Source organism: Balearica regulorum, chromosome 4, assembly GCF_011004875.1.
Source record: "Balearica regulorum gibbericeps isolate bBalReg1 chromosome 4, bBalReg1.pri, whole genome shotgun sequence".
Lineage (NCBI taxonomy): Eukaryota > Metazoa > Chordata > Aves > Gruiformes > Gruidae > Balearica > Balearica regulorum.
In genome coordinates this window covers 15623295-15639912 of record NC_046187.1, presented here as the reverse complement: position 1 = coordinate 15639912, position 16618 = coordinate 15623295, and the positions used below count along the sequence as shown (strand labels likewise).

General features: G+C 37.8%; 1 protein-coding gene across 2 annotated transcripts in view; it reads left to right on the top strand.

Annotated features, from left to right (window-relative positions):
• TTC29 (tetratricopeptide repeat domain 29) overlaps positions 1-16407 on the top strand; it is a 205263-nt gene extending 188856 nt beyond the window's left edge. For both annotated transcript variants that reach the window (XM_075750713.1, XM_075750712.1), the window contains exons 11-12: positions 15706-15778; positions 16158-16407. In XM_075750713.1, coding sequence (XP_075606828.1) covers positions 15706-15778; position 16158 — 74 coding nt within the window. In that variant the 3' untranslated portion in view covers positions 16159-16407. The remainder of the gene's footprint in view (positions 1-15705; positions 15779-16157) is intronic.
• The last annotated feature ends 211 nt before the right edge of the window (positions 16408-16618 follow it).

Below are 16618 nucleotides of genomic sequence, written 5' to 3'. Positions count from 1 at the left end.
TTTTTCCCACTATTTTATTGTAAGGTCACAAATAGAAATAGGAAAACAATGCAATCTGTGGAGATGTGGTACTTGAAACCTGCACTGTTATCTTTGTGCAGTCCTCATAAAATAAAGCAAAGGACTAAGTTGTATTTTTATGCGTATACCCTGAAATCTTTCAGCTTTTCTATTTTAAAAAATTGTCTCCGATATCTTGGCATCAAGAAAGTTAACATTAGAGTTCAGTCTAAAAATGGGTAGTCATCAGCTATTTGTAGGTGCAGTGAGGGTGTCAGGTTGATGTTCTTGGGTTGTAACAGTGAGCAGGTTTCTGTGTCAGTGGCAAATGAGCAGAATACAGAGTGACTGCAAAACAGCTACGTTCTCCTGTGCTATCCAAGGGAATTTCTGACAGGCACGTCAAACTACAGAGGCCCTGATCCTGCTTTTAATTAAGAGCTATATGTTAGAGACATCTGTACCTTCCTTCTTGTGCATTGAAAATTTCAGGGGAAGCTTCCACAGTAATCAGTGCTAGAATACAACCTTATGTGGTAACTAAACTTTTAGCGACTTACCGTTTCTTCACTGTATTGTCTTATTCATTAGTCGTATGAAAAAAAATTGCTGTATTGTTCATGACCATTTCCACTCTTTCTTTCTTCACCCTTCTTTTCACATTTTTGCTGTCTTCAGGGTTTTCTTCCATCTTTTCCCTGCATTTCTTTCCTCACAGGGAATTCAGTCTTCACTCCTAGTTCTTTTCTCACAGCACTGGTTAAATAATCAGAGATAAAGTTTGGCTTGATAACAAAGTGTCATTATTTGAATTTAGAGATAACATCCTAATCAAATTGGGAGTGGAATAAGCAGCTTACTCCTCAAGGGACATTGCTTTAAGTTGTCTGCCGACTTAGGCAAATACCACTGCATTAGTTATTGATCAGTCAGTGGAGGAAAAATGTGAACCTCTTTGGGGAAACAAATGGAGGGAATCTGCCCTAGAAGTCTTTGGGTACTGGAGAGAAACGGGGAGAGAAGAAGAATTTGGAATGCATAAATATAGTGAAACAATAGAAAGCATCAGCACTCAGAGAAGGAAAGATTTGTATCTTCTAAGAGTTTTTGCCTAGTCACCCAAACAGGAGGGGCAGGAGTTTGAAAGACATGAAAAATTCAATTTGTGATCGTTTACTCTTTGTCGGGTTTTTTTTGGTCGTCTTTTTTTTTTTTTTTCTTATATTTTGGCTGATCTGTTTGTAAAGAAGTCCTGAAAGGTTCTAGGCTTACTAACTTGAAAATTTCAGAAGATATGGTATGTGCTTTGTGGTATGTTTTGTGAGCTTTTCAAAGTTATCTTTAAAGGTGATATCACATTTTTGCCAAATTACATTTTCTCACAAGTGTATGATGTATGCTTGAATTAAGATGTCATGATTCGTTTAAATGTTTGAAAAAATTCAAAGAATGAAAAATGATGAAAAATTCATGTCCTTTTTTCAACAGCTTAACTTTTAATCTTTCCCTTTGCAGTGTCCTAAGCTTGCTGGCTTTTCAGTTTACTTTCTTTACATAGTCAAGGTCTACATTGAAAAGAACAATGCATGAAAGTATGTAGGTAAAAATGTAACCTTAGACTGATAATATATAACCTTTTTATATTAAGGCCTTGTCTGCAGATGTAAGGCTTCTTTGCTTTCAATTTAGTTAAGTAGCATCATAATGCAATATTTAAAAAAAAAAAAAAAAAATCCAGATAGATATCCTTTTTAGCTTGGTGGTGTGAGCTGTGCATACAATGAACTACTTAGTGCATGTTCCAAATCCCACTATAGTTACCAGAGTGCATACAGACACACAGACGAATAAACAGCAAGTTAGAACACCTTTTAAATTAAAGGATAATGTTGCCACAAGAACAGACTTTTTATTTTTATGAACTGGGCCATTGGTAGGTTTAGGTCAGGAACTAAAAGTAGTGAAGTTTTGAAGAAACCCTAAAAATAGAGCATTAGGGACTTCTGTTAAGGTAGGACTTAATACTTCAATGAGCAAGATGATATTATGTGAATGCTACAGTTGGACTATGATCCTACAAATTCAGAGGTATTGATTCAAGCTTGTAAACTGAAAAACTGAAAAATCAAGATTCTCAGGCACTCCTTGATGCCTGATTCAGTGATTCAGTTTTGGGAGAGTAGCTTATGATTCCCTTCATAGCTCCCTTACATTCAAGACAGGTCTTTATGGTCTGTTTTAAGACTATTGAGGACCTAGTTAGCGTAGTTTTCATTTCTCTCCCCTCTTTTTTATATAACCTCTTCAGAAGTGAGGTTCAACGATAATCCTAGTGTAGTTGAGGAGAGATGCAATACAAATATAGTTTTAAGATTTTGAATTCCCTTAGTGACTTGAGTGTGAGGTAAAAACTTTGACCTAACACATTGCAGAAAATATCTAGCTGTACAAAAAAAATGTTTCATTAGAATCACTGAGTTTTGGTTGCCATGAATGGAAGAATTCAGTTTAGATTATTAAAATTACAACCATTTAGTACCAATCTCCCTCCATGGTTAATGAAGAGACTTGTAAAGTTTTACAAAGTGAGGATTCAGTCTAGACCTGAACCACTAATTTGGCAGTGATGTAGCTCACACTAAGTTGTTTGTTTACTCTTGCTTCTAGTGAATAGATATTTTCTTAGCAAACATATTATATACAAAATAATTAACATTGTCTTACTAAATTTAGTTGTCCCTAAACAGATTTCAAAATAAATCTCTCACATTTGATAATTCAAGCTTCTCTACTAAAACTACTTTTTAAATGCCAGTAGCTGTAGTCTTCATTTATTTGTAAATTCTTTGTGTTTGTGTGTGTAATTAAACTTCAGAATAAGTTATAATAAAATACTCTGTTTTGTTACAGCATTACTTAAAAACTCCCAGGGAACTGAGTTGTAAATATTGCTCTCTGTGACTTGTTTTTCCTATAAAATAGGAAAACCAATTTCATACAAAACTTGCCTTTTCATATAATTATTTATCGGGAAGTTTTTTTGCCACTACAAACAATAATGTGAATGTAAATACATCAAAAAGATGTGTGTCTGAGAAGTCTATTAATATAGGTGAATTTACTTAGTGATCTCTGTACTAACAATGTCCTAGAAGACCACAGAATGATTCCTCTTTCTGAATTTCACTTAAATATCTAGAATAATGAATAGTAAGAAAGACTGACCAAAAATCAGAAGTGATTTAGCTGATGTGCAGATGTGCCTCCATGGATGTAGTCTTTCTGGTCTGAATCAGGTTATGTTATCAAGAACATAAGTTACACATTAAAATGAGACATTCAGTTATGCTTCAAAACAAAGTCTCTTGGTCTGTGCAACTCACATGTTGCTGGCATTTGGTATTGTCTAATGTGATCTTTCCCCTTCACGGCTGTACCCAGGTGTTATAAAGAGCTAAACTTAGACTTAATCCTCGTGGAACATTCCAAATAAGAGGGCTGGTGCTGGGATTGTGTTAGTCCTGAAGTGCCTGCTTTTGGGGAAGATTCAAACTGTGTTAAAGTCTCACTGTTGACTTATTGTGGACTCCATCCATCTTGTTGAGGTGAGGCAGCGATTTTTGGTAGTGTCAAACAGTGATAAGTGATCCAAAGGAACAACTTTTTTCTGTCTGTCTGTTGATAAAAGGAAATCTGACCTCACTGCCTCACAAGTCATTTTGGCTCCATGTCTTGTCTTGAATTTATACTGTACCAAATCTCTAAGGGTAGCTTCTAATTAGAAATTCCTTGTAGTAAGTCTTTGAGTATGCCATCTTATGGCAACTTAAGAAGAGGTTTTGGGGAGACTATTACTTGGCTATGAATTATGTATGCAGGATGAAGATCTTTAGTGTCAGTAAAAAATAGAAGAGAATATTCCATTTTTTAAGAGGTATTGTTTATCTCATCTACGCTCAGGAAGGAGTAAAAACATACAGAATTAAATGCCAATAATAATAGTATGATTAGTGTACATATGAATAAGGTGCACAAACTGGTACTTAGATTTGGATTAGTATGAGAAAGCTAACCATTGTGAAAGTTATTTTATTTGCATATTAAACAATTACATTAATGAAGAATACTGCTGTTAAAACAAATATGTAGTTAAAGTTCTTACCCAGAAGTGGAACACAGAAAAACTAACACTGACTTTGTTTTTTATTCTTCCAAGTACACAAACTTGCAGATAGGTTCAAAATATTTAGTTTAATTGCTATTAAAATTGAAGTCAGTGACAGAAAGGGCATCCAGTGAAATTGTGCATTGCCGCTTACCCTAAAGGAAGAAATATTGGGCCAATGAAAGCAACCTATAGAGAATGTGAAATAACAGCCAAGTGCTGGCATTTTAGGAATGTCTGTTCGTAGATGTGCAAGTTTTATTTCACATTGTCCTCACCCTTCTCAATAAGAATGACTGATAGCTTCACTTTGTGATTTCCCAGCTTTTAAGAGTCTATTTTTATTTATTTTTTATGACCAACCTCACACTTGTTAAATGTAATTTTTGCTTTATGTAACATAAAAAAGAGCACATCTGCACTATGCTGTCCCATGAATTAACAAGAATGACTGGACATAAGACAAGAAATCCTTTAAAAACATATGTTCACATTAAATATCTGGGCTATCACAGCAAAGGAGGTCTTATGGGGTCATTTTTGATGCAGTGCAAGTAAACCATTTCTGCTCTTCTGAAATAGTTTCTTTCAGGTTTATATTGAGCTTGTATAAAGGCACATTACATAAATAAGGGCTTAGTTTGTACATTAGTCTTTTACATCTTGGATTCTTACTAAATCCTTGTTTTTACCAGCTTGATGCTTAAGAGATATTGATTTCTGCTACACATGTCTATGGTGTTTATTTTGATATGTCTGGGATTAAAACCAAAATTAACACGCATAATCAATTTTCTTAGAGTCAAAAAGGGTGCTTTGGTACCTTTGGTTACATTCTTCTGAAGAAAAAGGAGAGTAAAAAAGATGTGATAATAAAGGGATCGATTTATTCAATCACTGGGTATAAAAACATTAGCCTTGGGAAAGAGCCTTACTCTAAGAGCTTTAGCTGCCCAGTCTCACTTGTGTGGCACAAAATAATTTGCATTTTTAGAGAAATTTCATGTCTTCTGTGAGCTCTAGTGAAACATGAATAAATTGCTTTCTTTTCCTCTTTTTCTGATTTTATAAAGCTGAATCCATTAGGGGCTGAGTCAAACTGTAATGAAAGAAAGGCAACAACTGAGATGATGGAAACCCTGGATTACATTTCTTAGTAGTCCAAACCCAGCTGTCATGGCCTACGTGTCAAGTTAGTGGTCTTTGGGGAGGCTCGACAGTACATGTGAATATTTTTTTTAACTGCTGTGTTACAACAGGTCTCTAAAGCAGCTAGGAATTAAACAGAGAAGCAAAGATTAAGAATTAAATAGAGCTACAGCAAGCAGTTCACCAGAGAGATTTGCAGTCAGGCAAGGAAACCTTTCCAAGACTGTTAGCCCACTGCCATCTGCGTGACAGGCTTGCACATGACCCAGCATGCTCCCTCTGTGCACGCTGGGTTTACGTGGTCGCTGAAGATGCGTGTAAAGGATACGGTCGTTCGTGTTACTGAGGGCACTGGCCTGGCTGGCGCTGCTCTAGCACAGTCTGTCGAGTTCAACACAAATCAATGCTCCGCTCAAATAAAGCCTCTGCGAAAGGTTGGTGTTTTTATTCTTTTGTATTACAAATATTCTTCTTAGATGGTTCATAATATCATAGCTACAATCTAAACAGAACCCAGAAGAAGTCAAAGTACAGTCTCTAGTTTTATGCCTAATAAATGATTTTGCACACCAGCATCAAACTAGGGCTCTGCTGTGGGAAGAAGGGCAAGCTTCAAGATTTGTGCCTGTGAAATAAGCCTTCTGCTGGAACAAGGCTTTGCTTGAAGACTCTTAAACCTTCAAGTGTGGGTCTCTTATTCTAATTTATACCAAGAAATTTTGTCTATTATACCTTGTGAGTTTTGTGGTAAGGTTGGAACATGATTTGATCAGAACATACAGGTTCCAGCATGGATTTTAAGGGGAAAGCTGAGCATTTGTTGTTTTTATCGGGAAGACCTGCTTTCCTGTCAAAGCACCAAACATTCAAATGAGTACAGTCTGGTGTTAAATTACCAAACTGCTGTTACCCAGAGTCTTCTACCTAATGCTTGGAATTTATCCAGCTTCCAAAGAGGCTCTCACGTCCTCCCATGAAGGGGATGGTGGCACAGTCAAGGGGTCCCCAGGTCTGTAGTAGATTCAGATAGCTGAAATCATCTTAAAGTCCACATTTGCTTTGTGAATTTGGAGACATTTTCAGAGCTATGTTAATTTCAAAACAGATTTCTTGGATTGTAAGAACAGTTTAAAAAAAAAAATAATCTGCCAGAATCCCTCTCAGACTTGTGCCCTAGGGAAAAATTCTTTCCTTGTTTCTCAGCTGGTGACTTCACATGATTTACCACGTTTTAGGAGGCATTTCAAACTGGCAGCAGCTGTAACTGCAATGGTGTCTGCCTCCACTTCCACTGATGCCTTTGAGAGGGACAGAACTGAGAATCAAACCTTCCGTTAACAGTCTAACCTACAGCAGCAGCACAGAAATAACCCTGTTGCCTTTTCTTCCCTTGCGTCGTGGTTGGGGGAAAGGTCCAAAAGAACCCAGGTCACCTGTTGCCGCTCTCCTTCCCTCAGGCCTAGAAGTCCATGCCTCCCTTCAGCCTCATTAAGTCTCTGCCATGCTGAGAGTATCGAGTGGTGGTTCTCATCCCAGCCTTGTCACTGCAGTCGAGGGGTGGAGTGGCAGGGTGACATCTTTTACTTTATGAAGATATTTGTTTGCCTGATGGATGTTTCTAAGCTCTGCTGTTCCTAGAGCAAAACAATGTGATTGGTAGGGCATAATTCAAAATGAATTTAAAATTACTGAAGTCAAACATTTTCTAAAAAGACCCATTTTCAAGTAATTTGGCAAAGCTGACATAACCATGCTAACTTCAGTGAAGCTGCATTGGTTGCATCACTTGAGGATTGGGCCCAGACTAGCCAGAGCATTTATTTTTAAATTCTAGCTTCTACTGGTATGTTCATAAAAGTCTCTGTAGCTCTATAACTTTCTAAAGTAGCCCACAAGTCTTATGCTGACTGCTAATAAAACAGAAAATCCATTTCCATTTTTCAGTGTAATCTTTTTTTCATGTGAATCTATTTCTCATCAAAAGAAGCGAATGACTGGCCTGAAAGCTGGATTTCTCTACTTATCTGCAAAGATGGAAAAGACAAGTAGTGGCCTTTCAAGCTGTCCCATGTTGTCTGGAAGAACGTGGCCATAAATCCAAAAAGTAAGAGGGAGAAACCCGACACTCCATGTTGCTCTGACCAACAAAAGTATTGTTCCCAATGCCTGGTGAAGACAAGTAGGTCTGATCTCACTCTGTTGGTAAAATCAGCAAGGAAAGCTGCGACAAAGAAGCTTCTCCAAAGTGTCTCTGGGAGAGGTATCTCACATAACATTATATCCGTGTCACCACATGTGAATGCAAGGACCCTGCATAAACTAGGACCTTAATTTCCAGCAGCTGTTTTTTGGTTTGGTTGTTGGTTGGTTGGTTGTTTTGTTGTGGTGTTTTGGTTTTGGTTTTTTTTTTTTTTAAAGAGAAGTAGGAGCACTTTGCATCAGTCTTAGAGGAGGACTTTAGCTGCTATAGAGAATGATATTCTCCCCAGAAAACCTCAGTCACGAAAACTGATACTTCCACAAGGGATTCTGTATCTTCTTTTTAAAGAACATAATCTTCCAGATGCTTCCCCTACATCACCTTAGGCAGAGAGGATGCACTCATGCCTAAGATGCATTAGAAGATGTAAAGCTAAAGTCAGATAAGGAGAAAAAAAATCTCCCTGGCATCCTTTTTTTTGTAGCAGATGCATTGCTGGATTTTCTCTGCTTCACTGGCTTCAGTTTCTGTACCCGGAAGATACCTTTGGCTAAGCTCTTGGAAGACAGTTTCCCAGGCAAAAAATCTGCATTATAGAGGCCTCGGATGATAAACAGTTTGTGAGCCACTAGGCAGAGCAGTCACTGGAGATGCTGAAATAGAGAAGTCTCAACCATGAAGAAGTACTCTTACGTATAGTTATAGAAGAGTAGGTAAGCCTTTAGAGGCCAGAAAACAGCAGAGCCAAACCAGAACATGAAGAATGAGGTCTGCAGAAAGAGAAACTCTCAACAAAATCACATAGAGCGCTCATGTCAAAATACAGAGATAAAAGCAAAAAGAACTAAAATCAGAGATACTTCTAGTCAGAGCAGTCTGATACTATATTTGAACCTCAGTATGCTAATGGTATATAATTAAGCAAGAGGAGGTGTTTGAGTAATCTGAGCTTTCCAGCTTTCCCTCCTTTTGGGACGCCTTTGAGGGACCAGAATTTCAGAGAAAGGGGTGCTAAGCACTCTCTGACAGCTGGATCCTTTGAAGACACATCAAGCTGCACATTCAGAATATCACACACTGCCAGTGATTTAAATACAGAGCTCCTCTGTTCAGTGACATATTTTGCTCAGTGGGTAGAAGATGGTGTTTACAAAATGCAGTTATGAACTGGCTTACTATCCTGCCTTGCAGGTTTTAATTGTGTCTTTATAACAAATACTGAACAGACTGGATGCAATATGTCTATATGAGTAAAGGATAAGGTATGAGGTTTTATGTGTAGTCATGCAAGAAGGTTGCATAATAAGTGCATAAAGCAGGTTCTCAAGCAGAGTATTTTAAAGGTTTACAGGACAAGGACTGTAGTGATTTGGGGGAAGACAGCAAGAATTTTTCACTGTACAGCTTGGGCATGAATTGGTCTTAGAATCATCCTTGTGTCTGAAATCTGTGTTTTCACATTTACTGTATTTTAATTATTTACTGAGCAACTGATATACCTTGCTTTGCTTTAAAATGAATGTAGCAATGATAATTCTGCACACAAACTGGGAACAGATATGCTGCTTCTGTTACGATCGTTATGTTGTCTGAAACGTCAGTCCACTTACTGCTTCTTTGCCCTTTGCAATGAGATTAGATTTCATTCATAACTGTAAAGATGTGTGTAATATCTTTAAAAATGGTGTCAAAAGTTCTCCAGGACTATAAAATACCACTTCTGTGAGCAAGATAAAGATTGCCTTTCAGAAGGCTTTCTAAGTAGCTTTTGGGCTCAATCTTTAGTGATGGCTCATGACTCTCAGCAGGGATAGAGGTAGTGGAAGTGTTTTTCTACTGCTTGTATGTTCTCGTGAACTCCACAGGGTAGCTAAGGGTGAGTTTGGCTGTTACCATGAGAGCGGGCAGCCCCACTTTGCTCAGAACTTTGCTTTCTCGACAAGTTTCCCCAGGGCTTGTCCTGTCTTTAGGAGAGAGCAAGTAGGTTCCAGTTGTGATCTTTATTCTGCATCTGGGTGGGAGGTGAAAGAAATGAAACCTTTCTCTGGGCCATCTGGGAATTCTCCTTTGCACTGTGGAAACCTCAATTAACCAGCTGGGCAGATGGCCAGCCTGCTTTGTGCTGCTGGAAAACTTTGCCTTGGACTGACAAAGTTTCAAGATACTGAACCAGGAACATTGTTTCCTTAATTTCTCCCTGCCTTGGGTTGGAGTAGAGCCAGGGATGAGATGATATATTGAGACTTTAAACTAATAGTTTGGATTTCATGTAAAATTTGTTGACATTAAAGGTAAAACTATAAACTAAAAGCTGGCTGCTATTTTGTTTAGGTTTCTTCATGTTTGAAGTGATCTTCTTGATGACTGTTTTTCAAAGCTGATTTTTCTGTGTCACCAAAACTTATGTAGAATTTTTGTGATGTATCTCTAACTTCCAGATACACACAAGGCATGATGTCATATTTTGGCCTTGAGAAAATCCCTTTTTGCTACCGCCAGTCAACAGTCCAACCTGATAGAGCTGTTATTTAAAGTTGATACCCAGCAAATGGTTTGTGCAAAAGATGCTGCTATACTATATCATCACAGATTAGTATAACATTAGTTCATTTCACAATGAACAGATCGAGAGAGATTTCTGTTGTTGTACAAGTGTCTGGCACACGCCCAAACTATGTGAGAGAGGAAGATTAACTTGTCTGAGGACTGTTGAATACGAGTAAGTAAACAATGGAAGTTATTAGGAGGGAAAAATTCATATTCCTAGTAGGTTTTCTCATCCAAACCAGAAAAAACTTGCACTTTCCTTATAATGCCATGGCCTGAGTAGCTCTTTAAAAGCACATAAAATAAATTATGCTTCTCATTCATAAACTTACCCATCTGTGAAGCCTTTATTCAGAGAAACCTACCTGCTCAAATGCTTGCTGTAGTTCATTAAAGGCTCCCATTTGTACTCATAAAGACTCATTCATTGCCCTGAATAATATATACGGTATACTGAAAGAGAACCAACTCTCGCTTTTACAGTCTAAATTAAACAACTTTGTCTAATCAAAGAAGCACTGTCTCATTTCTAACTAGGCCATAAGCCCTAAGGGTCTTGTACGTGTGCATTTATTTATTTATTTTTGCCAAACTGTCCTGCAAGGATCTGAAAGCTAAGTGAACCGAGCTGACTAAATTGTTTCTCTTTTTCTGCCTGCTTAGAAAGACTGAAGCAAGCATGGGCACAATTGTGTTGAAGCAAATCCTCGTCCATAAACTCATTCTAAAATGCAATTGGATGATCTCCTGTCCTTTTCTCAGTCCCACCTTCTAACCTTTCTAATCTTGAGAGTTCATCTCTATTATATGCGGCTCTTACAAATGCCCATGATTAATAACTACTATGATTCATTAGCCTGTGTTGTTGGTATTGTTTCCCCAATGGGAGCATTTGCTATCTAGGGATAGTCTGTGATTACTCTGCCTTGTGGAACAGTAAGATGCTTTCAATCTAATGCGCTGTCCATGTTTTAGCATAAAATAATATTAAGGCATCCACATAATGGAACCATCTGAAGATCCATTTTATTAAGCACTGAAAGAAAATGTGTGTGTGTTTGTATGTGCAAGGGAAACATAATCAGCAAATCTTTTCTATCAGAAACATAATTTCAGTAAGCGTTTTGCATAAAGACGCAGCTATTTTGAGGTACAGTTCTTTGCATTTGAGGTTGAAAAAATACTCTATAGCCAACATCTTACCTGGTACAATTAACTTACTCAAATTATATACGGCCTATTCAAAGTAGGAAAAATAGGAAACAGAGGTAGGTTTATTGCATTTATTCCATTCTGCAGGTATTTATTTTAAATGCAATCTACCTTCAAGTACAAAACTGTAGTGCTCTTAAAAGATTACTGTTTCGAGTTACTTCACATACCTTAACAGAGCATGTAACCTTTTTACATTATATGATCAACTTTTTGACAGTGCAGGGCCAGCACAGCTAATGGAATAATAGCCTGCAGGGTCCAGCTAAATGATATACGAATATAATCAACCTTTGTGATGACTATTCAAAAGTAATCCCTTTAGCTTTCAACTGCAACATATATTTCAACCAGGCAAAGCCATATGAAGAAAATCTCTGCAGACTCCACTGATACAATATGGCCTTCATATCCCCACAGTGTGTTTGCTGCTCACAGTGAGTTTTAAATTTAAGGTAATGGCTACTGTATATTCATGTGAGCATAGAACAATACCTTTGATTTGTTGGAGAAATGTTACATTAGCTACCAAGGGCCCTATTCAGTAAACTTTGTCACAACCCTTATATATGGTTTACTGCTTATTCTAAATGGAATATGCCTGATAAAAATGCTTTGCATGCCCAAATTGTACAAATTCATTAATCTTTATATTCATAAAACCTCCAAGTACAACTGCCTCCATTCCAAGTGAAGCTAGTCAGGATACATGGCTAAACGCGTAGGCCCAATCTACCTTTAAAAAAGCACTGCATCAATTTTCATTTATCAAGACAGAAAAGTAGGAAGATCTTCTACAAGTGTGGGATGTGCATGTTTTTGGCAGTCCTGTTATTTGCTGCTGTACCTTTATTCCTACTCCATTACATCATTCTACAGATTATATAACTGAAAACAGCTGCGTGACCTTTAAAATTGCAAGTAATTTTTAAATTACAATTATGGGTTATATCTCATCATCTGCATTATGCCAACGTGATAACCTAGCATACCCTGCCAAATCATGGTGAGGGTATAAAGAATATGGTGAGAGTCTGGCTTTCTCTGTCCATTTTGTGACAAAAATGCCGTATTGGCTAATAGTGAGTCTGAATACATGGAATTACTTGTATTAAAGGAAAATAGATGTAATAAAAAACACTGCATTGCCTTATATTACTACTTTTGTACAGTACAGTAAGAGTTCACTCACATTAACAGCAGTTGCAAATATGGTCTTTGCATATGTGTCCCTAAATACATGTGAAAACAGAGTGGGACTGTTGCTGTCTTTTGTTTGAGGTGTTGTGTTATAGGACTTTATGCCACTTAGGGAAGCTAGCCGTAATGGAAGACTAGGAGAGGGTACGGACTTTTCTCCTATTTGCTTGCCATGCCACTTCTTGAGCCCACAGAAAATTAATGCATCTTCAGCATCCTGCAACAGGGAGTTCCAAAGATGTGTTGGCAATGCACAAAGAAACCCTTTCTTTGTCTCCAAGCCCACCACCTGCTACTTTCAGTATATCCTACCTCATCCTTTTTTTGGAAGAGACAGTGAAAAATGGTTTCTGGGTCACTGGCATGCTACTTTCATTCTTACTTTTGTCCTCTCCTCAAAATATTGCCTTTCTTTTTTTTTTTCAAAGCAGTTTCAGCTCCCCAAAACAATAGTCCTCTTACGACTCTTCATCAGTTCATGGAGCTTTTCAGTGGAGTTCTTGTTTAATAAAGTCCAACAGTCTCTGAACAATGCAGAACTTGGATTTGAATGCTTTCCCATCGCATGGGCATGCAAGCTCAGGAACCCAGGTGTTGCCTGCTTCATTTTCATTATAATCTTTTGAGAAAATGGTGCCTAAAATTCCTAGCCTCTCTAGAGTTAGTGATCATTTTAGCTTCAGTCTTTGTAGGTGTGGCTTTCATTCTTTCGTATGACTTTTCATACAAAAAAGGACTAGCAGCTCTGCTTAGCTTTCTCCCAGGAACGTAATGAAATAATGACATTTTCAGAAGTGTAATGATCTTTAGATAGACACATGTAAACAGCACGAACAGAGATGCCAATTCTAGCTGCACTGAAAATTTGACCAGACAATTTTAATTATATTTTATCAACAGCAGTGATAATATGTCAGGAACATCCTATTATGATTAATTATATTTACATGCTATTAATACATATTAATGTTTATCTCTGCATTTTGCGCAACACAATAAGATAGAAGGAGAATGCTTGATGGTGTGATCTGTGGCGGTATATATGTATTATCATTATGAATATGAGATGCTTTTATTGTTCCCAAATAGCACAGGCCAAACAAATGCCAAGAAAACATTTATGGCTCAGTATTCCATCAGTTATCCTTGATATGCTTCATATTTGCTGGGAGGGTAGAACTGTTAATCAGACAATAATAGCTTGGTGTCCAAGTGTGAAGGCAAAAGGCCAAAAGGTGCATGAGAAAAGCAATTTATGCTATAATTCCCCATCTGTCATGTACACATCCCCGCCGGTTTTGCATGTGTTAGTGTATGTAAGATACACTGCTGTCAGAGACACACTTTGATGTGTATTTACTTGCAAATACATATGTTGCTATACATACCTAGTCACATTTTGGGTTTGAGTCACCCACCTGTCTTGCACCACTTTTTCAACAATGAGCTTGCACGGGACAGAGCAATAATGCTACACTGGTGTGAAGCTGGGGTGGGGAACGTGGTTCAGCCCCCTTGCTAGCACTTCTGAATCGCATGAGGCTCTCAGCTGCTTCACAGTGTTTGAGTTCCTAAGCCAAACTGAGTCTATAAGTTATAGACTGTGCAGCTGTGAGCAGAGCCCCTTGTACTCAATTGGCTTGTACTAGATATTTTTTTTGTTTGTTTAGACATGGTCTGCTAGTAAAGGAATTTCCATTGGTGTACTTTAGGCCTTGTTTCAGAAAATGTTACCTGGAATAATTACATTGTTAAATACAGAGTAAACCACTAATGTACATGTTGCCCTCGTACAAAATGAGACTTCATTTGATAACTTACACTAATTCTCAGATATTCTTCATAGATTTACTTATCCTATTCTTACTTGCAACAACTATGGATGAAGTCCTAGTTAGCAATTATATTTAATAACAGCCTATGATATGACAAAAGAAATTTTATTGAGTCTTGAGTGGTCCAGTAGTTTGCATCTGTTCCAAACATTGCACCAGCAGAGACACTGCTTTGAACATTATTTTTCATCTCCACCATAATTGGATTAATGTATTTATTTTGGACATGAATTAGATTAGGATGCCATATAAGCACCATTGGTACTGCTGCGACTGAGAGTCCAATTTTAGGCATCACAGTGCAAAGAGGTAGTAACAAATTGAGGAGGATGCAGCCAAGGATTATACAGAGGTCAGAAAACATGAGCTCCTTTCAAATATTGAAGAGACTGCATTTGCTTAGCCTCAAAGAGAGAAGATTAGAGGAAGGAAAATAACTCCTCAAGCTTAAGGAGTTATTCTGAACGATAACAGTGTTCCTTTGCTCTTCATGTCTACCAAAGTTAGAACAAGAAAAAAATCAGCTTAATTTGCAATAAATATTTATTTTAAGTATTAGGGAAGAAACTGAGCTATAAGATTGTGAAGCACTGGAACAGAGAGATTAGGGATGTTGTGAAACGGCCTTCATCAGAAACCTTTGAGAATAGATTTGACAAATAGATGTCAGGCATGGATTAGATATATGTGCACTTTCTTCATTTGAGGAGGTGAACCAGATCAGTAGTTCCCAAAATAGGAGACAATCCCCCAGGGCTGGTGCGGTCGTAACTAGGCAGAGGGAAGTATGTTGCTGTAGAGTCACTGGGAACAGAGCAGAAAGTGTGGAAATGGAGCCAGGAAGCAACAAGGCTGAGCATCACAGATCACAGGAGCAAAGGAAGCACGTGGCGACCAAAAGCTGCCGAGTGAAGCCATTGCCTCCCAGCCACCTGCTCTTTTGATGACCTCCCGTTAGGAGGACCCCGCTGAGAGGTGGCAGCCTTACTCATCCAAACTCCTTACCCTGCTCTTGCTTTCTGCACTGCTCGCTTCTTGCCCTGGATAGTCGTCTTACTGCCTGCCATCTTTCAGTGCTGTCTTTGCCATCATCTTCTCCCAAATGCATCTTCCTTGTTGGCTCCCCAGCTGGCCCCACCTGGACCTACCGTGCAAAACCGGCCTGTTTGAGAACTGCTGCACAGGAGTGTGAGAAATAAGAACAGAAATCCCTGTCAGTTCTGTATTTCTAGGATTATATGTTATGTGGCTCGCCTCTGTGTTGTCTTAGATTTCCTTATCTTGTGACTTTTTGCTGTATTAGATGTTTTCCAAATAAACCTTCTAGGCTTTTTTTTACTATTAAGAATGTTGTAAGTCTAAAGCACTAATACCCTTTTTGTTTTTTTAAATAACAGAACTTGATACAGAAACAAGTGCTTCAAGCCCCTGTGAGCCTCTTCCAACAACACCAGTTCTAGACCCTTCCTGGTACAGTATATGATCTTAATCCATAGTCTTTACTAATATGCTGATTTTTGCAAAATGTCATTGGTATCAAAATTTAACCTGATTTTGACAGGTGATTGCACATCATCTCTGTTTTACTTTGTCCGAATAACAATATTTTTCCTGCTCATAAATGAACAAATTCATACTGCCTTCAGATTTTTTACTTGTTTTCCCAGTTTTAGAATTTAATTGCCTTTGATCATGTAAATGCTTTTAATTTACAGAAATAAGCCTTTGAGACAGAAACAAGTCTATTAACCAGATGCTGAACCCAAATATAAAACGTGTCGATATCAAAGCATATATATAAACTTACAACACTTACTATTTTTTTTTATTTGCTGTTTTTTCATTATAGAGAATGCCTGCTTGCTTACAGAGAAGCTGATAGATGTATAATGAGTACAGGAAGATCCTTGAAGAGTGATGCAACAAAGTAGGAATTTCAGTTGGAATTTTGTCATTTAAATGTGAGCACAATGATGCAGTTTAAATACCTGAGACTTCTAAGTTCTTTTATGACTGAAGTGTGGCTTCAATATGTGTTACATGCTTTTATCAAAAACAGCTGGTGTCATTGAAATAAATACAAAGGAAAAAGATATAAAGTTTGCACTTTGTGCCCCTAATGCTTATTGTCTTCCAAAATGTCATGATCCTCCTGTTAAGATATTAAACATCCTTTATGCCTACTGAATGAGAATCCAAGATGCTCAATATCTTGTAAGATCAGGTTCTAAATGTGTCTGGCGAGTCTTCCTTAAATCCCAGGTTATTGTTCCTTTCAGAAGAAATGAACTACAAGCTTGATGCCTTATT